Source organism: Periophthalmus magnuspinnatus, chromosome 2 (genome assembly GCF_009829125.3).
Source record: "Periophthalmus magnuspinnatus isolate fPerMag1 chromosome 2, fPerMag1.2.pri, whole genome shotgun sequence".
NCBI classification, from domain to species: domain Eukaryota; kingdom Metazoa; phylum Chordata; class Actinopteri; order Gobiiformes; family Gobiidae; genus Periophthalmus; species Periophthalmus magnuspinnatus.
This window is the reverse complement of record NC_047127.1, coordinates 11,354,021-11,378,899: the sequence shown is the minus strand read 5'-3', so window position 1 is coordinate 11,378,899 and position 24,879 is coordinate 11,354,021. Positions and strand designations below refer to the sequence as shown.

Here is a 24,879-nt window from a genome sequence, read left to right as displayed (position 1 = left end):
TTAGATGTGGTCTTAAACTTTTGATCCACTGATGAACAGCCTGTTTCCGTTTAATGCTTATTTTCAGTAAATTGCTTACTCGAACTTTAGTTTGTCTCACTCCCATTTCCTCTTTTCTGCATTTTGAAGCACTACTTGGAACCTTCTTAAGATCCAACAGTCCAAAATGTGAATCCTTGCAGTTTTTCAACTGGTCTTAAAATTTTGATCAGGAGTGTACTACAAATACTACTATTATACTTCTACTACTAGAGTTACTACAGTAACTACAGTGCTTCTTGTGAGTATCAATTCTATTTTATCTTATTTAAAGGTGCACTAGTATGTGACTTTTCTGGTGAAAGGTCTGCCAACTGCTTGTCTCCATGGAGATACTACTTTCCCTAGAATGCTCTACAGTATGGACATTAAACTTTTATATCTCCATGGAAACATTTTTAGAAATAAAAGCATTTGAAATTGACCGGTATGACAAACCATTATAGACTTTTTGGAGCTTTCTACCATGTTAATGTGTTGTTCCCTCATCAGAAACATGACTAAAGAGGTTTTAGATGTGATCCATGCAAGTTTTTGTAATTTAGAAACACTAAATGAAATACATCTAATTTTGCTGCTGCTCTTCCTACTACTACTACTACTACTGCTACTCCCAGTACTGCTACTACTACTAATGATACCATTACTATTACTACTGCTACTAGTCTTCTATAGAGATAGTTCTCAGTAAGTACTGGTTTAGTCCTGGTTTAGTCCTGAATTAGGTCTGATTGAGCTTAGTTGAATTTGTCGACAATTATGGCATTTATTTGAAAACCAAAAAAGAAAATGGATTACTTAATTACTTATTTATGATTTTGTAATATTATCTATGGCATGGCACGTTATTAAGATTTAATGTCATGATTATCATGGCCAAAATAATTGAGATTAACAAGTTTATCACGATAATTATTGTTGCTTACACTTAAAACATTTTCTGGATATAAATAAGTACAATTTTAATATTATGAATACATTCCATATTTAATCAGCTGTTTAAGTATTGTACTTTGATAAGTGAAAACAACAGTAAACAGTGAGGAGATCATCAGGGAGTTTTTTTCTGCACATTCTAGTGACACAATGGTGATTCACTTTGTTGGCAATTACCATGATTATATAAAAATATATAACTCCCTATAATTACTGCACAATCTTCAGTGCAGTAACTATAGGAGAGGACCAGTGTCTCCGGGTAGAAGTCTTCAGGAAGCCCACTCACACTGACCAATACCTGCTGTTTGAGTCACACCAAAGGGTAACTATTCCTTACACAGCGAGTGTGTCTGAAAAATTTCTGAGAATTTCCAGACAGTATAATATTCCTGTCTTTTTCAAACCTACAAACACTTTAAGACAAAAACTGGTTCACCCAAAGGACAAAACCCCGAGCCATAAACAAAGTAATGTGTCTAGTCCATTCAGTGTAGTGAAGAGTGCAGTGAGCGTTACACTGGAGAAACTAAACTTCATAAGAGAATGTACCAACACCGGCGTGAGAGCTGCTCTGGACTCTAGTCTGCAGTACATCTACATCACAAAGACACTAACCACTGCTTTGTAGATAGTGAGGTTCAGATCTTAGCCAGAGAAAATACATGTTTTAGAGAGGAGTTAAAAAAGCTATTTTTGTTAGAAAAGACAATCCTTCCTTAAACGGGAATGAGGGCCTGAGACATAATCTTTCCCCCATCTATAACTCCATCCTCAGACCCAGAAGAATGAGAACAATAGCAGGGTCGTTAAAGTTTCAATAAGGTAGTTCCAGATGAAACTAGAGACAATAGATGTTTACAGTTTCAGTGTAGTTAGCCCCTCCCTTCAGATAGTGGTCACCGGCATTTGAACCAGAACTGAAGAAGTGTCTTGGATGAGCAGCGAAACGTCTTCACTCCTACAACGATTTGTCCAGTTGACAGATTTGAACTTCATCTTTTGCAATGGATCAGTCCTGGATGGCTGAGGGATTACACAGACTCCAGTGTCTCTCTAAAACCTTCAAATCCGGCTAGAAATCTACGGGTAATAATGGACTCAGACTTGAACTTCAACAGCCACATCAAATCAATAACATCTGCAGCTTTTTACCATCTAAAAACATTGCAAAAATCAAAGGTTTACTGTCAAAGCCAGACTTAGAGAGACTTATCCATACATTTGTCTCCAGTAGATTAGACGACTGTAACATCCTGTTCACTGGCCTCTCTAAACGAGCCTTAAGACAGAGCAGTACATCCAGAACACTGCTGCTCAGGTCCTGACTAGAACCAGGAAGCCCTGTGCTCAGGTCTCTGCACTTGCTCCTGTGGCTCAGAGAATAGACTTTAAAGCAGCTCTGCTTGTAACAAGTCTCTCCATGAACCAGCACCAAAGAACATCTCAGCCACATGAACCATCTCACACTCTGAGGACTTCAGGGACCGGCCTCCTGCTGGTGCCCAGAGTCAGGACTAAACATGTTTCAGTTTCAGTTTAATGCAGCTAAAACCTGGAACAGTCTCATGAAGATGTGACACAGGCCTCTACTTTGACAATGTTTAAATCCAGGCTCAAAATGGTTCTGTTTATCTGTGCACATGACTGAAAGGTTTTTATTCTGCCTCTTCTCTTTTCATTTTAATTTTACAATGATTATTTGTGATTATTTATGTTTTGATTTGTGTGATTTTAAAGTCTTTCTTATTCTGTAAAGCACTTTGAATGACTTTGTGTTCAAATTGTGCTGTACAAATAAACTTCCCTTACCTTGCCTTTCCCTGGAATGTTGCATAGCAGGGCATTAGACTTTTCTATTTCCACGGAGACAAGCTCAAAAACATTCATTGTCTCCTGCAAACACCATTACTTGAATAAATGCAAGATAGATGAGTTTAATGTCATACTGTGGAACATTTCAGGCAAACATAACAGAAATAGCCTTTCCATGGAAACGAGCCGGTGACGGACCCTCGACCAGAAAAGTTACACAGTGCAGCTTTAACATTTTCACAGGCAGCACTTGATCTAGATACAGTTTGCATCATTTCCTTTTCCTTTTGTCGCCTTAGAGTTAAAAGCGAGGCCCAGATTTTCCTTTGTTCAGACGAAGAGGAGGAGGAGGAAGATGGGCCACTCTGCTCTCATTTGGTTTATTACTCTGGGCACCTGTCAGATCTTCACCTCTGCAGGTACAAATACTACTATCATTTATACTACTACTGCTACTACAACTTCTACTGTTACTACTACTTCTCTATGTATTTCAACTTTTGTCTCAATCCCAAATGATAAATATATTAGATGGAATAGTATAATTTCCTAAGCATGGTACAAGTTTTACTGCACATAATATTACTGCTACTACTACTAATAGTGTATGTACTTTGATTGTCCTCTTAACTTAAAATTATACAGATTTTATTATTACTACTACTACTAGTCTACGTCTTTGATTGTCTCAACTTGAAATTATACATTGTAGGCATTGTAATGTTTGTTATAATTTACTACTACTACTACAACTTGATGTACTTTTATTCATAACATTATTTGAAATTAAACATATTTTTGCTGTATAGGTTCAGTATAGTAATGTTTGTAATAATTTCTTATGCGTACTTCTAAAGGTACAAAATATACACCATACCATATACCATTACTTACTACTACTACTTCACCATACCATATACCATTACTTACTATTACTACTTCTACTACTTTAAATACTTCGATTGTCTTCTCAACTTGTAATTATATAGATTTTAGTTGGATTAGTTGGCTGTAGTAATTTTAGTTAGAAATAATTCCCTAAGCATACTTCTAAAGGTAATTATTATACCACATTATATTACTATTACTATTACTGTTACTATTTTGAGTTTGAACTAGAGCTGGGCAGAGATTTTAATCACGATTAATCACATGCTTGAATTAATCACATGGTACTCGTAAAGGTTATAGAACGATATAATATGTTGGCTCCTAAATAGTCTTTACTTGACCGTTTGGGCTTAAATATACTGTACTAGGCTCAGTATTGGCCTGTTGTAATACTTTCTAATTTCTACATTCAACATTGAACTTTTTGAAGCTGGCATTTTGTTTCCTGTGGTTGTCGTGTGTGGTCTGGTCCTTTTCTCTTCAGTGTGATCATAACAGAAGCCTCTAGACTCCTGGCTTAGTCTTTAGTCCTGGTTCAGATGTGGTAAAGGTCAGACCTCCTGTGTAGTCTCCGTTTAGTCCTGGTTCAGTTCTGGTGCAGTTCTAGGTCAAACCAGTTCACTTGTTACTAAACAGGTGTGATTTAATATCGCTGTAGTTTTCAGATTAAACATGATTGACACGCGCGCATATTGAATCACGTATTTAGCATCACTCTCGGTTTGCAGACTTTAGCGGCCGTTTCTCCTGTGTGTGTGTCTGTGTGTATGTGGGGGTGTGTAGGGGGGTGTGTGTCTGTGTGTGTATCGGGGTGTGTCTGTGTGTGTATCTCTGTGTGTCGGGGTGTATCGGTGTGTGTGTCTGTGTGTGTATCTCTGTGTTTGTCTGTGTGTGTCTGAATATGTGTGTATGTGTGTGTGTGTGTGTGTATCTCTGTGTATGTATGTATCTGTGTGGGTGTCTGTGTGTGTCTGTGTGTGTGTTTCCGAAGGGGTGTGTATGTGTGTGTGTGGGTGTGTGTGTGTGTGTGTGTATCTCTGTGTATGTATGTAGGGGTGTGTGTGTCTGTGTGTATATCTGTGTGTGTCTGTGTGTGTGTATCTCTGTGTAGGTGTGTATCTGTGTGTGTGTCGGGGTGTGTCTGTGTATCTGTGTGTGTGTCTGAATGTGTGTGTATCTGTGTGGGTGTCTGTGTGTGTATCTGTGTGTGTGTCTGAAGGGGTGTGTATGTGTGTGTGTTTATCTATGTTTATGTATGTATCTGTGTCTGTGTGTATGTCTGTGTGTTTATGTGTGTGTGTGTCCTTGTGTGTGGGGGTGTGTGTGTGTGTGTGTATGTCTGCGTGTGTCAGTGTGATTAATTATTTTTGAGTTAACGTGATAAAACACAAACGTGCACAGCTCTAGTGACTGGAAAGCAGATTTTTACTTAATCAGTTAAAAGTGTGTGTTTGAGGAAAATGATATTGACGTGAAAATGTGCAAAGTTACCAACACTTTTTATTAGTCCTTGTTTGAGTCTCTACAAATGAAATGAAAGTGCATTTGACAGATTCATATGTTTTTCTAATTCTGAGTGTGTTTGGGGAGATAATTCCTGTGATAAATATTTATCATAGTTTTACATCAGCTACGTGGCAGTTTCTGAAGAAAAGTAAAAAACAAATGTCATCAAGAAAATCACAGAAAACTCCATCGAAAATGTAGAGACAATTTACACACAAGGAAGGCATTTCAGTTTAAACCTTCACTTAACAAAATAAAGGCGTTGTCACTTATTTTTATTAGTCTAATCATATCTATTGTGTGATTTAGACATGTTTTGGCCCATGGTAACATTATGGTTGCTAGGTAACAGCTGTGGAATTACCCTACATATGTCAGATCTGCTCTCCGTGTCAAACATAGACTGAATAAAGAAGTGATCTAAGTGAGTGTGACATCACCCACAGCGTTTGGCTCTAGTCAAACGAAGCTCATCCAGGCTTCGTTTACAGAGGAGGATTTGGAGCCGAGGTCTATATTTGGAATTCAGACCGCGAGTATCATGGCAACCAAAGAGCCAATCCGGAGGCTGTTGAAGACCGTTTAGCGACGCTGTCAATCAAACTGGTTACTAACGCTAGCAGGAGAAACCTCAGGGAAAGAAGGCATCGTGTTCAAATCTTGATTAATGGCCACAATAGCGAAATAAAAACACCAGGATCACGTAGATCGGGTTAATACGAACATTTTAAGACCAAAACGACGAGCCCGACCGCAGCAGGTACAGAGAGAGGAGCGATGGTTTTTCAATGGTTTTTGACTTCCTATTTGGAACATGGCGGCTAGCAGATTAGCTATTTATATATACAGTCTGTCGTGCCAAATCAGGAAGTAAAATTACAAGTTTCAATTAACTTGAGAAAACTACTTGCAGTTACCACAAAACCAAAAAAAATAAAAATAAAAAATAGACTAGATTCTGAATAAAATCTATATCATTATCTTTATCATCATTATATATCTGTAATGGTGTGAAGTGTTTTGGAGAAATGAGCAGTCTAAGCTGTCATCTGCACTCTCAATGGAAAAGTCTAAACATGTCGACTTTTTTTATAACTCAGTGTGAGAGGTTTCAGGTCACACATCCTGTCAGGTGCAAAAGTGCACAAAAGCGTCGCTCTAAATGCCATTTTCCACAAACATTATCTGACAACTACATTATTTTTATATATTTTATTTCACCGTATAGTAATATTAAAGAAACAATGACATGATGCTGTGTTATGTTGCATTTTGTTTCGTATAAATACATGTTTGTAGTTATTTTTGTAGGTGTCAAAATCAGTATTGAGTATCTACGATTCTACTTATTATCGAAATCAAGTTTGAAATTTTTGTATTGCACATAATTAATAAATTCATTAATTACTACGACTACTACAGCTACTACTGGTACTACTACTGCTACTCATACTACTACGGCAACTACGATGGTACAATTACAACTATTTCCACAGCTTCTACTCGCAAAACAACCTCTCATTTCGTTTTTATTAAAATGCATTTGAGTAATAATGGGCTCTAAAAATGAGAAATGTATGAATGAATGATAAATATAATGACTTGAATACATTTAACTAAAATTGAAACTTGTACTGGGATTATTTTTAACAAAAATATGCCTAAACCAAGTGAAATGACTTTTTTGATGCCTTTGGATGGGTTATTTTTGGTCAATTCTGATTTTTGAAAAGAAAAAGACACTTAAACTGTCTTTCCACATTCATTTCCTGAAGTTAAACAATACAAACTTTTAATCACTTCAGTTTAACCCAAGAAAGTTTGTTTCTTCTTTCAAACTCCACATGTTTTTACTGACAGAGGATTGGCTGTGGACCTCTCCATTAAAAAGACCAAGGCTCATCAATTAGAAATAACTGAATCTTGATTAAAATGTCATTATTTGCACAGCCTGAATATAAAGTGCAGACCTATTGTGTATAATTATAATGCTAAACGGTTATGTAATGACCTGGTATGTCTAATTCTGTGTAAAAGCTGCTAACTCTGTAGTTTTGACCTCAACAAGGCAAGACGAGTTTATTTGTACAGCACAATTGGTACACAAAGTCATTCAAAGTGCTTTACAGAATAAGTTAAATTTTAAAAACATAAATTACAAATCTAATCACATCCCCATACGCCTGTCAGGTTAATATTCAAAAGCCATATGTGAGGGGTGGTTAGTCAAAGGTTATAAATACTCTTAGGCCTAACTATCGTGTCTCACCACAGAGACGCCACAAGTTAAATGTGTCACTCTACTGGTGCTGTCTAAAGAATAAAATAAAGTATTATATTAAAGGCGTGTACCTGATTTTTACTGCTGTGAAAAACAGAACTAGTTCATTTTAAACAGTTTGCACTCAGAGCATCCTAATTATTCACCACAATGAGTTTTTAAGTGCTTTTCACAGCTTTCAGAGACGAGTGGCGTTTGCGGTCACAGTAATGCTAACAACAACAAGCTTGCTAATGTGCACTTCCTGATTCTCTGATAACAAAACACGTTATAATTAGATGCAGACTGTGTCACACTTGTTTTGATCTCAAGAGCTGCTTATGCAATGTGTCTGCACTGGGGCCGGACACATTTTGTTTAATATATAACATTTTTTCTGTACAAAATTACAAAAATAGTTTTTGAGGTATTTTACAAAAAAATATACAGAATCGTTAGAGATGTACCACTTATTTTGAAATATGTTTATTTTACTACTAGTGACAATAAAAAACACACTGAAATAACTGCATAAATAGAACAAATTTGGACATATTTTGAATAGTTTTTGAATAGTCTCGGTCTACATGGGAGCGAGTACAAGACCTTGCAGTGATATTAAAGACTCAGTTACACTGTTGTGTTAATAAATTACATTTTGTTTCATAAAAATACACATTTTTAGTTATCTTTGGGATTATCAAAATCAGCAACAAGTATGTAGGCTTCTTATTATTCAAATCTATTTTTTATTTTACTATTAACTACTTTCACAGCTATCACTACAGCTATGAAACAACTCCTGATTTTGGTTTTAGTGTTTAAATAATTGTATTATTTGAATAATTGTTTGGATAAATGCATAAGTTAATGACAAATATATGGATAATGGAATTAATACAGAGCCAGTAGAATTTTTGTTTTTTAACTCATGTCTATAAATGTGAAAATAACCCTAGATGTATTTAACTACCTGTTAACATCTGCACTTCAAACCACATAAGCTGTACTCTGAAATGTGCTGTGTAAAATTAGACTTAGATAAAAAAGTGTTTGTGGAAGTTGTGGTTTGAAACCTCATACTGTTTCCTAAGCAATGAAAAATATAGACCTTTCAGAATATACCACTCAGTTTGATCATTTTTATGATTGCTTACTCAATAATTAATACTTTTTTACCTCTACTTTGGTAATATTTTGAAGTAACAGTAGTCTTACTTGAGTAAAAGTTGTAGTTGTAGTAAGTGTAGTACTCCTGGAGAGCATAGTAACAGACAGGCTGAAGACTTTTTGCTTCACTAATATCTGAGCATTAATTTGGGTTTCTTCCTCAACACTCCACATTACATCAGTATTGGTCTAAGACACTCGGTTAAAAGCTGCAAAAAATAAGGAAACTTTTTTTTTTTTTTTTTTACTTAAGCAATGCGCTCAAATGAGTGTCACACAAGGCCATTGTGTACACCTCAGTTTTTTGGTATCCGAGTATATCACATTTTCTTCCTCATTACTAGAGAAATCTGGTGTACCTCAGGGCAGTGCCATCGCCCCAGCCTTGTTTATTCTCTTTTCTCTTTAGTCTGCTCTAAAAGGTTTATCTGTGTTACTACCCTAAAGTGTCACAAAGACACAAGCTGCATAGGCAGATAACACACTAATACATGAAAAACTGGGCCAGCACCTGGAGCATGACGTTTAGTGCCTCCAAGACTGTGTTTCCTTCTCAAGTGAGGCAAAACACCTAAGTGTGATATTCACGAATGACTTAAAATGTAAGCATCATGTTGAAAAAATGTCTAAAGTGCTAATCTGTGGTGCAGGAAAGACTCGGGTGAACGACTCTTGAAAGCCTGTAGCGGAGGTGCACCTGCCGTATCGGGCCCACGTAAACTACCACACTCGGCTTCACAAAACTGCAAAGCAGACGCAGCTTTGCACCGGCACGTTTTGCAATGAAACTGTGCACTGGGTTTTCACTGGCCCACGCTGAAAAAAGTCCTGCCTTACAATGTGGGGCGATCCTCATTGTTTTTCCTGATGGGACACTGTCCAGCACTGCCATCGTACAGAGGTCATGTCTCACCCTGGCCAGTAGGAGGCTCAATGCGTTCAATCGTTCTGACTGTGTCTCTCATTTTGGAACAATGGACAAATGCAGTGAACTCCTGAGAACACGGCCCAGGGGTGAGCCCCTTGCAGACTGCCCTTTTGGGTGAGAGGGAGGTTGAGGGAGTTCATACAATTTTCCAGCAGTGATATGACCTCGGAATTTTTATTTAGCATTTTAATAATTCTTATGACTTAATTACTTTTTGTATATTTAATAAATAAAGCAAAATAGTGACAAAAGCTTAAGGTTAAGAATATGAAATGATTTGAACATTTGTGTTTCTTGCAGCTCCTTCAGATATGATTTAGTTTATTTTGATTTGTTCTGCTGTTATAATCTGGCACTATTTAAAGATTTGTCCTTTACATTTCTTTTAAGTCATAAATTAGTGTAAGCTGTGAGTAACTGTTTAGACGTAACATTTGACTAATACATTTTCCTTGAGAAATTATTTGATATTTGACTTGGTACTACTTTTTACTGCATAAGATTATTTTAAATTAATCCATGAGTACTACTTTAGCAATTTAACTCATAATATGGAAATACTTTTATAATAATCTTTAGTCAGTTTTTATACTAGTAAAGAGTACTACTGCTGCTACTGTTGCCGTTGGTACTTCTAGAACTTCCCAGGAGTGTGGAGTCTCATGAAATATCTCACAATTCACTCAATTTAAAGGATATTATGTAACTTTTCTGGTGGAGGGTCTGGCCCCTGCTTATTACCATGGCGATGTTATTGCTTTTTCTATCTTGCATTTATTCATTTGCAGGTGTATTAATTGGTCAAAAACACCTTGAACTTTACTGAGAGCAGACTCGCCTCTCCGCAAATGTGACCTGTAACTTGGCCTGGTGGTTTCAACTGCTTGTCTCCATGGAGATGTGTTTAATGTGATAACAAGGAAAAGGCAAAGCAATAATATCTCTGTAGAAACAAGTTGTTGGCAGAACTGTCTACAGTAAAGTTACATAGTGCATCTTTAAAATCAACAGACTGTTACTACCAACCAACCAACCATGTTACTACCATCACCCAAAAGTGAAAGTAAAAAAAATGTATCAGTTATAATACCAAAAGGCCCTTGTTAATTAGGATTGCAAGATTAATCATGATGGAATCTAAGTCTGAACAACAACAACAACATCTCCTGTTTTATTCTGCATAAAAACGACTAATCCTGTAGTTTAGATCTGTACAAACATTTTCTGAAATGTCCCTACGTGTCAGATGCCCTTCCTGTGTCTTCGTGGGGTCTCGTTCTGCGTGAAAACTGCTAACCCTGTTTGCATTTTAAACAATACACTCATGTGCCTGTAGTCAGGTTTGTGGTCAACTCTATGTGCAGAGCATTGAGCAGAAAAGTGCATTCTTCCTGTGGTTTTGACACCTTTAAAATTTACCCTGAGCGACAATAAGAGACAATACACCAACACCGACACTTTCAGTTTGACTCCAGCAGATACAGGAAAAAATGACTACCGGTAATATATTACTTGAACCGGCTTAGACCTGGTTTAGACCTGGTTTAGTTCTGGGTTAGACCTAGTTTAGACCTGGTTTAGTCCTGGTCTAGTCCTGGGGTAGACCTGGTTTAGTCCTGGGTTAGACCTGGTATAGTCCTTGGTACAGACCTGGTTTACTGCTGGTATAAACCTGGTTTATCCCTGGTTTATTCTTGTTAGTCTTGGTTTAGTCCTTGGTTTAGTCCTTGGTTTAGTCCTTGGTTTAGTCCTTGGTTTAGTCCTTGTTTAGTCCAGGTTGACCTGACCTAGGGTTAGTCTTGGTTTTAGTCCTGGGTTAGACTTTGTTTGGTTCCTTTTGGTTCCTTTGAGCAGCCCAGACAATGCACAGTGTTTCAGTTTGACTTCAACATACACAGGAAAAAATGACCACATTTTGACAGTCACTGGTGTCAGTGGTTTCAAATGAATGATTATAATAAATGACTGGTCCTGGTTAAGTTCTGGTTTAGACCTGGTTAAATCTTGGTTTAGTCTTAGTTTATTCTTGGTTTAATCTTGGTTTAGTCCTGGTTTAGTCTGGGTTTAGTCCTGGTTTAGTCTAGGCTTAGTCCTGGTTTAATCCTGGTTTAGTCCAGCTTTATTCCTGCTTCAAACCTGGTTTGCTCCTGGTTTGGTCCTGGTTTCAACCTGTTTAGATGGTTTAGGAGGAAATTTGCCCTCTCCGTTTGACCCATCCATCAGTTTGTCTGGGTTAAACGTGTCAGGAGCAGTGAGACCATCTCCAGATCTTGATCTAGTCTTGGTCAGATCTACCTTAGCTGAAGGATTTGACCTTTGATGCAAGTTATGGGTTGATGGGAAAAAGTGCCAGGGGTAAACCTCCCCAGAGAGTTTTGCTTTTGATCTGGTTTTGATATGATTCTGATCTGGTTTTGAACTGGTTTCGTTCGGTTTTGTCATGATGTCAGACGTGGGTGGCACTCAGTTACATTTACTTTAGAAATTGTACTTTTCAAACTACTGTAGCAGCGTACTTTTACTCCTACTTGAGTAATGTATTTATTGAAGTAACAGTACTCTCACTTGAGTAAAAGTTTTGTTTATTCTTCCCACTGTGAGTTCCTTTGAAAATACCAGATTTTGTGCATTATTTAATATTTTGTCCTTCCAATTACATTCACTTTAAATTATAAATCAGATGTTTCCAACAGTTACTCTTTAACTTACTCTTACTCGAGTTATAGTTTCCCCAAATACTTTTTTACCTTCCTTGAGTAATTTGTTGGACTACTACTTTGTACGTCTACTTGAGTAATATTTTTTGAAGCAATGATTTTATTACTTGAGTACAATTTTTGGCTTCTGTCCATCTCTGAATTCTAGTTACTGTTCATTTTTCTTCTTTTATTTGAATTCCCTTCATATTTGTGTCCACAGATCCCTCTAAAGGCTGCACACACTACGCAGGTCTCGGACAACGCTACGAGCTCCCTCTAAGTTTGGCCAAAGATAAAAGACTGAGATGGATCTTTGATAATAAAAATATATATGACAGTAAAACGAAAACGGACACCTATACAGTCACAGAAGGGGGCGCTCTCATCCTGCCCAATGTGGCCCAATCTAATGAGGGAAGCTACACTGCGGAGGTGCTCAACAGTGACGGAAAATCCCAGAAAGAAACTCTGGTCCTATGTGTTCAAGGTACGTATAGAGAACAGCATTTTCTACGTAGAATGATGTGAACTAAAGCTGCACTGTGTAACTTTTCTGGTAGAGAGATCCAGTAACACTTCATCATAACTACTCCATAAATAGCCTTTATAAAGTCTGATGAACAAAGACGTAAATGCCCTGTACCTCGTTTTCTCCGGGATTTGAGCAGCTCTTGAGGCCAAAATAAATAGTAAACATTTTCTTTTCTTGTAATCAGGAAGTGCATTTTAGCATATTAGTTGCTGTTAGCTTGGCCATCATGGTCAACTCCGATCTGGTCTCTAAGAGTTGTGAAAAGAGATTAGAAAACACTATTGCTTTGCCTGGAATGTTCCCTAGTATGGCATTAACCATATTCTTACCTAGAGCACAGTTGCCTAGTCTCCACAGATCTGACTTATAACTTGGTTTGGTGGTGACATCTAAGTGTGTCCATTGGGATAGATATGTTTAATTAATGCCTTATCGAGGAACATTCCAGCCAAAGCAATGACATCACCATAGAAACAAGCAGGTGTTCTTTTTTCGTATTTGTATTTCGTGATAATCTACGACAAGTGTAGATATTTATTTAAATTTTTGGTAATTATAATCACAATATTCAACAAATTAATCCATCGGTTTCAGAGTCATGAAAACTAGCAATGTTGCCATGGCAATTAACTATTCAAACCAAAATATCATAACTTTTAAATGGGCAAAAGGCACCAAAATGTCACTTATAAACAGGAAACTGGAATCCAGTGGTGGGCCGTCAGGGTCAGGGCCTTCTCTGCTGGCCGGAACATGCTCTGAAAAGTGAATTTATTTTATTTTCATAAATATGTCAACTAAAATATTCTATATTCTCTGTTCTCTTTATGTCATATTATATCCACTTCGTTGAGTGACTTCCAATGTTGTTTATTGTGGTAGAGTTTTTAGAGTTTTATTTTATTATATTTCAGCTGCTCGGCAAATTTCATTTTCCTGGGGCCTTCAGAGTAAACAGAGCAGGCCCCGCCCACTGAAAGACACAGACACAGTCAGTTTCAATAGACGATCAGATCTCGATTCTGCCTTTCAGGGCCACCTAGAAGGCCCGATGCAGACTGGACATGTACGTGTCCTGTGATTGGATGAGCACTGCTAGAGCCGGAAAGGCGTCAGTTTGCAGAATGTCAAACTAAACCCTGAGATCCAACAGCTATCGCTGTATTTTTAACACATAACGGCCAAAGGAGGAGAAGAGATTGATCTGGTTGCAGATACTTTCCACAGCATTTTCAAGATGGGCCTTTCACAAAAAGCTGGATATTATGAGAAGAGGTTGGCCAACTCCTGCACTGGCAAACTGTCCCAGCAAGGAAAAGGGTTTGTCCGTCATTTCCAGACAAGCAACTATGAACAGTACCCGTGGCTCACAGCTTCAGAGAAACGCTGCAAATTGTACTGTTGTTGTACGGCTGGGCACTTACAAGCTACGGTGCGTTTAAAAATCTTTGGAGACACTCGAGTGTAATGCAGCTTATTGGTTTCAAATGCTCCTGAAATTAAGTGTTTCTTGATTCGCCTATATTAAGGTGATGTTGTAATGAGTAAGTGGGACGTCACTGAAGGCCCAAGGGTGAATTGCACAGCCCGCCACGGCTGGAATCTATGGACAACAGAAACATATCCATTGACTTTGAGGTTGAGTTAGTGTGTTTTAAAATATCACTACAGTTGTTATAATTTGTCATATTTTGTATCATTTTGTTACAGAGAGCGTTTCAAAGCCCACTGTGAAGTTTGAATGTCAAGCAAAATTGAAACGAGTCCGGTTCAGCTGCTCTGTTCCTCAGGTAAGAACTCTTTTACGCTACAAATGAGTTTCATCCTATGGCAGCCGTCTCCGTGGTCATAGCAACTAACTAATTCAGTGCAAAATATTACTTCTTTTGAATGTGGAAAGGTCCTCTATGGGTCCTCACTAAGTCCTTCAAATCAGGAAGGAATTGTTTGTCTGAAATCCATGGATTGATACTTTGCAGCTGATGTTGTCAACATTCTCTGGGGGTGTGATGCTAACTGGATGCACTGCTCTGTCTGAAGCTCTGTTACTCAAGTCAGACTTTAATCTGACCATAACAAACTTACTTAGCTGGAAATACAACAGGTGAGATGATTTGTGCTGTTAAACAAGTCTCTCACGCATTAAATTACAGTCACAAGCTAGCTAGCATTAGCCAACAGTTTTCAGTTTGTCCCTCTCACCTTTTTATTGAGAATCAAACAACCTGAAAATGTGCAATTTAAATTCACTTTGTATTTTTTCTTGAGTTTTCACCTACCTCAACTACCTTCAAACTTATTTGGCTGTTTGCTAATGTGTGCATTGCGTCACCATGGAAATGGCTGAACATTTCTCCATTGACATACATGAAAACCTCCCTAAGTGTGACGTTACTGCAAAGTATCAATTGTGAATAATATTAAAATTTAACTAAAAAATATTATCAGCTGTAAAAAGAAAGATTAAACAAAGACACATGGACATTCGGCTAAGTACGAAGTATTTTATTACAATTACAATGTTCTATTACTGCTAAACTATACTTAAAGGTTCAAGAAGTAACTTTTCTAGGGAGGTCCGCCACCTAATATTTTCTATGGAAATGTTATTGCTTTGCCTGTTACACAGTGTGGCATTGCAAGCAGGGTTACATGTCAGATCGGTGGTAAGGCGAGCCCACTCACCACAAGAATGCATGTTTTTTGGGGGTTTTCTTTTTTGTTTTTTGGGGGGGGGGTTTTTGAGTGACAAAAAACACCCATAATGGAATTAATGGTAAATATATCATTTTAATTCTATACTGTGAAACATTCAAGTCAAAGCAATAACATCCCCATGGAAACAAGCAGGTGAAAAGTTACAAGCATCTACGGACACATTTATTTACTTCTTAATCACTAATTATGTGATTGTTTGAGGACTGCATCAGGGAGGGAGGGCATCTGGTACAAACATTAGACCAAACCAATGCTTCTTTACAGTCCTATGCATTTCTTTTTCTTATAGACCAAAGACATCACTTACCAATGGCTCGATGGTGGGAAGGTTATCGCTCATGAAAAAGCAAACGTTCTAGTTCGAACTTCCAACCAGCTGGGATCTAACTCCTTCACCTGCAAAGTGTCCAATAGGGCAACCTCTCAAACCAGCGATCCGGTTCAGTCCAGTCCAGACTGCATCAAATATAGTAAGTGAAAATGAAAAATGTTCGCGTAAAATCCAGTGAAATTTACATAACGCTTGCTAACATTAATATTTAGTTCCTTCTGTACCAACAACAGGCAGCACAACCCCAGACGAAGATGAAAAATGGCTTGGGCTCGACTTTTGGCTCATGGTTGGGATTCTGGCAGGAGGAGGAGGTAAGACCAGAGGCATTATGGGTAAAATCAAGAGTTAAAAGCGCTGAACCTGATTTTTACTGTCTTAAAAATGTAAAAAGCAGAGCTGCAGTAATTCATTTTAAACATTCTGGTGTAGGGTCTTTTTACTGTTTGCATAAAAATGTTATTGCTTTGCCTTGAATGTTCCGCCATATGGCATTAAATGTGTCTATGTCCATGGCGGCAAGCATGTGACACTACAAGGTTAAGTTACAGGTCGGATCTGTGGAGAGACGAATCCACTCACAATAAGAATGCATGTTTTTCAGAGTAATAAAACAGCCAAAATACTCATGCTAGATAGATGAGTTTAATGCCATACTGCGGAACATTACAGGCAAAAACAAAAACATCTCCTTTGAGCAGCAGGGGGTGTACCTCGCATCAGAATTTCAAAGTGTTTTTAAATTCAAACTTTATGCAAGATAATTTGTTCCATCAGATTTTGAATTTTAGATCCCGCTACATTTCTTACAGAGTCTTTTAACTTTAAAAAGACATGTGTGAATTATTATGTGTTTAAAAATTCTAAATAAAATGTTTACTTTTTAAATATTCTGCACATATATTTTCGAGCCCTCAAATTCAACAGTCAAAATTCACAGTGAAAATTTTCCCAGCAAAGATCCAAGACTCCAAGGCCTAAGCAATCGATCTTAAGTGAGTCGATCTAACGCAGCAACAACCAGGAAATGCTGTAGGGAACCAATCTGAATTAACCAAATCAGAACATTATATCTTTGATTTCTTAACTATAAGCCCCGCCCACAGAAGAGAAAGTCCAATAGGAAAGAGCTGCCTCTGTCCTCAGTCACTCATGATCCATTGCTTATGCCTTGGTAGAATTTTGACTGTTGAATGTGAGGGCTTGAAATTCTTTATGCTGAATATTTAAAAGGTGATTATTTATTTATTTATTTATCTGTTTATTTATCTATTTATTTATTTATCCATCTATTTATTTATTTATCAATTTATTTATCTATCTATTTATTTATTTATCTATTTGTTTATTTATTTATTTATCCATCTATTTATTTATTTATTTATCTATCTATTTATTTATTTATCTATTTGTTTATTTATTTATTTATCTATTTATTTATTTATCTATTTGTTTATTTATTTATTTATTTATTTATTTATCTATTTATTTATTTTAAACACATCAAAAAAGTATATTTAATAAATCATCAACTGAATTTCAGAATAAAACCAATTCACACATGTTTTTCAGAGTTAAACAATTCACAGTGAGAAATTCAGCTGCATTTAAAGCTCAAAATCTGATGCAAATTATTTTCCATGACATTTATTTTTGAACTTTTTACTGTTATAGATAAAACACAATATAATGTATGAATGGTGTTTTTGACAGGACTTGTGCTTGTGCTCATCGTGGCGACCATAGTTTGCTGCAGCCTCAACAGAAGGAAGAGAAGAATGAGAGTGAAAGGTATGCTTAAGAAATAATAATTCACATAAAAAAAATAGATACAGAACCAAACAGAGACAAAACAACATGCAATAATGTATTTTTTAGTACAATACTATAGACGCTGACATTTGGCTCGCAAAATCAGACTACAAATAAATACAAAATAATAATAATCATAATAATAATCATAATAATCATAATAATAATAGGGGTTATGCAGATGAATTCAGAATATTCTGACTTTTTAGAATAAGCAGCAGCATTATGTGAGCGTTGTTAATGGCGTTATTAGCTTCCAAATTGCTCTGTAACTTTTATGTGATTAAATCAAAATCCACCTGAAATGAGCAAATGAATTTCTGTGAAATCAGTGTTCAAAATGTGATAGTTCTGCTTTCCACTTTCTTTTACTTATGCAAATATTCAAAATAAGGTGATGGAGACGTAGCTAATGTTGAGTACTGACATTTTCTCGAGTAAAAGCTCAAAACAGGTCTAAAATGTGACAAAGCTTCTACAGTCTGAAAACAAATATAAAGTCTACAACTCTGCTAAATATTTAGTTTGTACCTGACATTTAAACATAGACTGTATATATATAAATGGACATGGGCATAGCTAACCTGCGAGCCGTCGTGCTCCATAAAGGAAATGAGCATGGGCTGCACTTCCTGTTCCATTGACTCTGGCTCCAATTCACTTTACACTGAAAAACTGTCACTCCTCTCTCTGTAACTGCTGCTGTCAGACTCATCTTTTTGGTCTTAAAATATTTGTATTAAATCACTCTACGCGATCCTGGTGTCAGTTTTTAAATTTTGCTGTATAAAGATAATTATTTGAGCTAAAAAAAAAAAAAGCTCCCCTGACAAAAAACAAAGCACACATTTTGCACATTTTGTCTGTTAAGTTGCCCATAGCTCTATAAATAAAATGTTTTCTTTTGTACTTACCTCAGATGAACAAGAACTGCGTCTCCAGTGGAATACCACTAATCACCAACACCATCACTATAGTAACCAAAGAGGCCATGGACACTCACACGGCCCCGCCCACCCCGCAGAACCTTCTCCCGGACAGGCCACCGCGAAGCAGGGACCGGCCGCCGCGGGACACACTGGACCAAGACCCCCAAAAGCCAGACAGAACCGACCCAGACCTCCTGATCCAATCACAGGACAACCTCTACCAGGGCCCAGGAGGCTGCCGGAGACGGGACAGACTAAGGTGAGACAAACGCCCATGCTACTACTGTTAGCCTGGCTATTACCCCTGCTATTACCCCTGTTATTACCCCTGCTATTACCCCTGCTATTACCCCTGCTATTACCCCTGCTATTACCTCTGTTATTACCCCTGTTATTACCCCTGTTATTACCCCTGTTATTACCCCTGTTATTACCTCTGTTATTACCCCTGTTATTACCCCTGTTATTACCTCTGCTTGTGGCGTTAACTTTCGTTGTCTTTTTCTAGGTGCCTAGCATTGGCAATGATGAAGTAAACCCTCCTCCTCTGCCTCAGCCCAGAAAGAAAGGCGGCCCCAGGACACAGAAGCGATGAAGATCCACGGTAAAACTAAGACTTAAGTTTTGAAATACTGGTCCAGTTTTTGGCAAATTTTATAATGCTGATGTATTATATATACTTGTCAATGGGGTATGTGGTGTGGTTCAGACCTGGTTTAGACCTGGATTAGTCCTGGTTTAGACCTGGTTTAGACCTGGGTTAGTCCTGGTTTAGACCTGGTTTAGACCTGGGTTAGTCCTGGTTTAGACCTGGGTTAGTCCTGGTTTAGACCTGGGTTAGTCCTGGTTTAGACCTGGGTTAGTCCTGGTTTAGACCTGGGTTAGACCTGGGTTAGTCCTGGTTTAGACCTGGGTTAGTCCTGGTTTAGACCTGGGTAAGATCAGGTTAAACCCTGAATTTAATGAATTGTAAATATAAATATAATGCAATGGAGAACAGGCACATTCAAAAGGTAATCATTTCATAAGATTTAAATTTGTACTAGAAGTATTTAGAATATTAAATTCATAATTACACAATTGTCCAGGCAAATGACTCATGATAATAATTCAATATACATTTTTTTGTTTTGTTTTTATTACCAGAAATTTTGATGATTTCTTGTTTAGATTTTTATTTTCAATTTTATATTTTTTCTATATTATCAAATGCTCTATATGTAGTTTTAATGTTTGTAGTTATTTGTTAGTGCATTATGTAGTGTACTTATTAAACTGATGCAAACAACTGCTTGTAAATACAAATATTTATTGCTTAACAATAAAACTTGTACATTTGATACTCTCTCTTTTGTATCCTGTCTCTGCTATGAATCAAAAGTAGTTGGTAAAAATAGTTTATAAAAATGAGTCAATGGTGCCTTCCTGAAGTTTTGCACAAGGTATGTCACTACTTTTACTACTACTGCTGCTGCTGACACTGCTGCTACTACTACTACTACTGTTACTACTAATAATACTTCATACTACTACTTATTTTATATTTATTCAATTCTATCAATATGATATTTTTTCAATTTGGTAAAGTCAAAAAACTGCATATAACAGGAACACATGAATAATCAGGTTTGGTTAATCTATTTCAGATATAGGCAGAGGTGGGTAGTACTCAGTTATATTTACTCAGTAATACTCTACTTTTCAGAGTACCTTTCTACTGGCATACCTTTTGTTGTTGAAGTAACTGTACTCTTACTTGCGTAAAAGTTGTGATTATTCTTCCCACTGTGAGTCTGCAAGTGACAAAAGCTTTATGTCCACAATATAACATTATTTTAACATTTGTGTTTCTTTCAGATACGATTTAGTTTGTCTATTTTTTGTGTCTGTTTGGAAAAATCAGACTTTGTGCATTATTTAATGTTTTTTTTTTTCTTCACATTACATTCACTAATCAGCTGTTACGTCCCAACAGTTACGCTTTAATTTACTCTTACTTGAATAATTTCTTGGATAACTACTTTGTACTTCTAATTGAGTAATATTATTTTTGAAGTGATGTTACTCTGAAATACACTTTTTGGCGGCATTAAACTTATCTATGTTGCATTCATTCAGTTACATGTGTTTTATGGAAAGAAAATACCTTGAAAATCATGCATTGTTTCTGTGAGCGAGTTCGTCACTCCACAGATCTGACTGATAGCATTAGATAGCATAATACCACACATTCCAGGCAAAGAAATTCAACATGTTGCATCGTGCACCATTAAACAATGTCAAAACAATAGGATGAAATGACCATTGTAAAACGCGTTATGTCCAGCAGAGGGCGCCATTTGTCTATATTTTTTACACTAGGGCTCATTGGTTAAATAAAATTGTGTTTTAACAGAATCAGCTGATTGTTTTTTTAACTGCATTTTTCAGAACATAAACATATATGATCAAACTTTAAAATGTTTTGTCTGTTAATTAATCATTTCAAATAGTTGCATAATTGTGTTATTTGTTTAAAATGTAAATGTAACGATGCTTGTGCTTGCTCTAATTGTAAATAATACCCTGCTGACACTCAAATAGCCGCTATACCGTCTATAAATAAGACCCTCAATGTAACTTCTGCTCTGGAGTTTAATCTTTGACCCCGGGGTGAAAAAACGTAGCGCGTCTGTGGGTCGTGACCTTTGACCCCCTCCTCTGTGTGTGTATGTAAACATGTAGCAGGTTTGTGATAGTGCTGAGACCCCCCAAGTACTGAAAACTCCCCCATTCACCCCCATAGAAATTCCACTGTACTGTGGTTCTCAGTCTGAGGCTGGACCGGCAGCTGGACTTTGTTTTAAAGTACACGTCAAGTCTTTTTGTTTAAATGTGGTGCTGATTTCATTCAGAGATGTTGTTTAGCTGTTTGGTCTGGTTTAGTCCTGATTAAGTCCTGCTTCACGCCTGGTTTAGATCTGGTTTTATTCATATCAATTAGGGTTATGGGACCAGGTCCAAATCAAGACTAAACCAGGACCAAAGTAGAATTAACTCGGATTAAACTAGAGCAAAATTAGAACTAAACCAGGACTAAGCCAGAGCCACACAAGGGCCAAACCAGGACAAAACCAGAGCCAAACTCAGACCAAACCAGGACTACACCAGGACAAAACCAGAGATAAAACAGGACCAAACCAGGACTAAACCTACTTATATGGATATTGCAAAATGGAAGAATTATTTAAATGAACGTTTTGCATTACCCTGTCCCTGGAGGCTGTTGTATTTTATTGTAATAAGATATTAGGTACAGATCAGTGCAACAATGCAAATGCGTAGTCCTGGTTTAATCCTGGTTTAAACCTGGCTTTGTTATCAGTTCATTCAGATAACCCTGTTCTTTGGTCCTTGTTTAGTCCAGGGTTAGTCCTGGTTTAGACCAACTGACCCCCCTTCACCCCAAGAAGCCTGGCCTACTACCCCCGCTCATATATATGTCTTCTTCTATCTGCTCCAAACTGTTGTGAGAATATGTGGTCACAAACTCCCAATTTGTCTGTAATTACATTTAGTTTAATTTAGGAAATGTCTTGCCTGTTTGGGTTTGCATTTTAGTTTAGTGTTTTTCTAGCTCTGATTTAATCTGGGTTTGTGTCAGTTCTTGTCCTGGTTAAATCTAGTTGAATACTCTTGGTTTCATTCCTCTATTAATCTTGAATTGGGCATCTTCCGCTGTCTTGATTTAGTCCCAATTTAGTCCTGTTTAGTTTTGGTTTACTCCTAGTTTAGTCCTGGTTTTGTCCTGTTTTAGTCCTGGTTTTGTCCTGGTTTAGTCCTGGTTTAGCTTTGCTTCAGACCTGGTTTAGTCCTGGTTTAGCCCTGGTTTAGTCTTGGTTTAATCCTGCTTTAGTCCTGCTTTAGTCCTGCTTTAGCCCTGGTTTAATCTTGCTTTAGTCCTGCTTTAGTACTGGTTTAGTCCTGGTTTAGTCTTGCTTTAGTCCTGCTTTAGTCCTGCTTTAGTTCTGCTTTAGTCCTGGTTTAGCTTTGCTTCAGACCTGGTTTAGTCCTGGTTTAGCCCTGGTTTAGTCTTGGTTTAATCCTGCTTTAGTCCTGCTTTAGTCCTGCTTTAGTCCTGGTTTAGTCTTGCTTTAGTCCTACTTTAGTCCTGCTTTAGTTCTGCTTTAGTCCTGGTTTAGCCCTGCCTTACACCTGATTTAGTCCTGATTTAGTCCTGGTTTAGTCCTGCTTTAGTCCTGGTTTAGCCCTAGTTAAGACCTTGTAGTGTAATCTTGTTAGTTAAACTTCCTTGTATTTGAAAGTGAAACTGGTTTGCAGGTTCACACATTAACATGACAAGAAACAATGTGAATGGACCAGTTAACACATGCTAATGGAGTCAGGACCGGGGGGGTAACTGCGGAGAGGGGAGGGGGCAACAAACTGGAACAGGACCCCCTAAAACAACGGAAATGAACCAATCCATGTTATAATGAACCCTATGTCAATATAAAGGCTCTTTACTTACAAATACCCAAGTAAAAGTACAAAGTAGTAGTTCAAAAAGTAACTGAATGTATTATGAACAACAAAAACCGCGAAATAACCCACAGATGTAGTATATTCAGAGTCACATAAGAGTACTATTACACTGTACAATATATTACTCACCAAGAACTAGGAGTAAAAGTATATGGGTCCAAAAACTACTAGGCCTACAAGCAGTACAGTACAGTTTTTTAGCATGTCACTCAAGGGATGCAGTTAAAATCCACTTATATTTGGTATTAACAGTAAATTAAATGTGATGGGGCCAATGGTGCCTTTTGCAAAACATATGTATTTAAATCAAATCACTGGGATTATAAATGGTTTAGATGATAATTTATGGATTTGTGAATGAGACTAGTTAATTAATAGTTGGCCTAATGTTTTATAGCTGCCTAATCTGTATAAACCAGTTTATTTTGGGGTGAAAAAACATTAAACATAAACATAAACATAAAGGTTGGTATATGAATCCAAATCGGTTGTGTCTGGTAAAACACTACACATAGTCTCATAGATCAATAATGTGGTTCTCTGTGACATTCTCTGAAAACAAAAATGAAAATCAGATGTTTGAAATAGCTCAACAATTATTAAACCCATGGGATAAAATGCACGTTTATTTTAAAGTGCAGGAGATGTGCGCTGCGCTATTGAACTGTGCGTAAATGTCACGACAGCTGCGCGTAAAACCTGACTGAAATAAAAGACATTAATCTTTTTTTTTTTTTTCCTGCTCGCCTCGCCTGGGACCTCCCTCCCTCTCTCCACGGCTCTCGGCTCTCCTCCTTCAGACTCGGTCACCTTACTTCCGGCGGCCACTCTTCGCTTGACATTCACGGTCCTTCCACTACTTTCAACCCGGCTTGTGCGCGCTTTCTGTCGGATACGTCTCCCCCGTGGACTACCCCTTGTTTTCCCCCATCTTGGATCATTGAGTTGTGGAGGTTTTTGTCCCAGGAGTGCCTAACCATTGCCCCTAACCGATTGGAGTGCGTTTCTGGAGGCTGGTGGTGGCTGGTTGGTGGTTGGTTGTGCGCGGCGTGTGGTGCCAAGCGCAGCCCGGAGAGGAGGCGCTTCTCCCGGGGAGGTTAAGCGCTCGGGAGTCGGGACGTGGTTCTCCCCTTACAGCGAAACAGAACCGGACAACAATGACAAGGAACTGTCCCAAAATGAACCCCCAAACCTTCTTTTTTAGTCTACTCTTTGGGATTTCATTGCTAGGTAAGTACGCCTGTTAAAACTCCAGTCATCTCTCGCCGAACCACGTTTACGATTTAGCAATTTTACATTTTTACCTTTAACCAAACTGTTATTAAATTAATCAAATAACTATTTACATCTACAAATTCATAGCTTTGATCATGTTAATTCGGAACAACGCATTTTTATTTCAACGCTATATTTTTAGTTTAATTTGGACTTTTATTCACAAACCTCTACATAAACTTCTATGCACAACTTGACACAATCAGCTTACATGCAAATATATGATTCCATTTTTATAAGGTCTCAGTATCACCCGAATTATAAAAAACGTACTTTAAAATAAAAATATCACCATAATTAAGGAAGAGATTGGATATTTTGAACTATAAGTTGTTCATTGTTAAAAATGGAAGATTTCAAATGGGAGTTTTGCATTGTGATATGTGGGTTTGGAGACAAAGTTTGTAATGAACTATGTGATCTTGGGTTATAATACAATTTAATATATATGTTGTATTTATTGTGATATGTGGATTTGGAGACAAAGTTAGTAATGAACTATATGTCCTTGGAT

General features: G+C 37.3%; 2 protein-coding genes across 3 annotated transcripts in view; both read left to right on the top strand.

The window, feature by feature from the left end:
- Positions 1-203: 203 nt before the first annotated feature.
- Positions 204-19,913, top strand: si:ch211-132g1.1 (uncharacterized). Of its 2 annotated transcripts, none has more exons than XM_055228208.1 (9): positions 204-280; positions 3,090-3,209; positions 12,465-12,731; positions 14,487-14,566; positions 15,784-15,964; positions 16,059-16,139; positions 17,539-17,616; positions 18,557-18,825; positions 19,075-19,913. In XM_055228208.1, the coding sequence occupies exons 2-9, from the start codon at positions 3,146-3,148 to the stop codon at positions 19,159-19,161; spliced, it is 1,107 nt and encodes a 368-aa protein (XP_055084183.1). In that variant the 5' UTR covers positions 204-280; positions 3,090-3,145; the 3' UTR covers positions 19,162-19,913. The 2 variants fall into 2 exon arrangements, with proteins under 2 accessions (XP_055084183.1, XP_033838255.1); XM_033982364.2 differs by having other exon boundaries at positions 16,038-16,139.
- A 3,993-nt stretch (positions 19,914-23,906) lies between these two features.
- The window catches only part of ptgfrnb (prostaglandin F2 receptor inhibitor b), an 87,615-nt gene continuing 86,642 nt past the window's right edge, over positions 23,907-24,879 (top strand). Inside the window, exon 1 of the mRNA XM_033980690.2 lies at positions 23,907-24,320. Coding sequence (XP_033836581.1) covers positions 24,248-24,320 — 73 coding nt within the window. The 5' untranslated portion in view covers positions 23,907-24,247. The remainder of the gene's footprint in view (positions 24,321-24,879) is intronic.

Excerpts from the sequence above, each read along its gene's own strand:
- si:ch211-132g1.1 (XM_033982364.2), top strand. The coding sequence starts at position 3,146 with ATGGGCCACTCTGCTCTCATTTGGTTTATTACTCTGGGCACCTGTCAG. Across the intron at positions 15,965-16,037 it reads TCCAGACTGCATCAAATATA|TTCCTTCTGTACCAACAACA; the intron begins GTAAGTGAAAAT and ends ATTAATATTTAG. Across the intron at positions 17,617-18,556 it reads GAGAAGAATGAGAGTGAAAG|ATGAACAAGAACTGCGTCTC; the intron begins GTATGCTTAAGA and ends TACTTACCTCAG.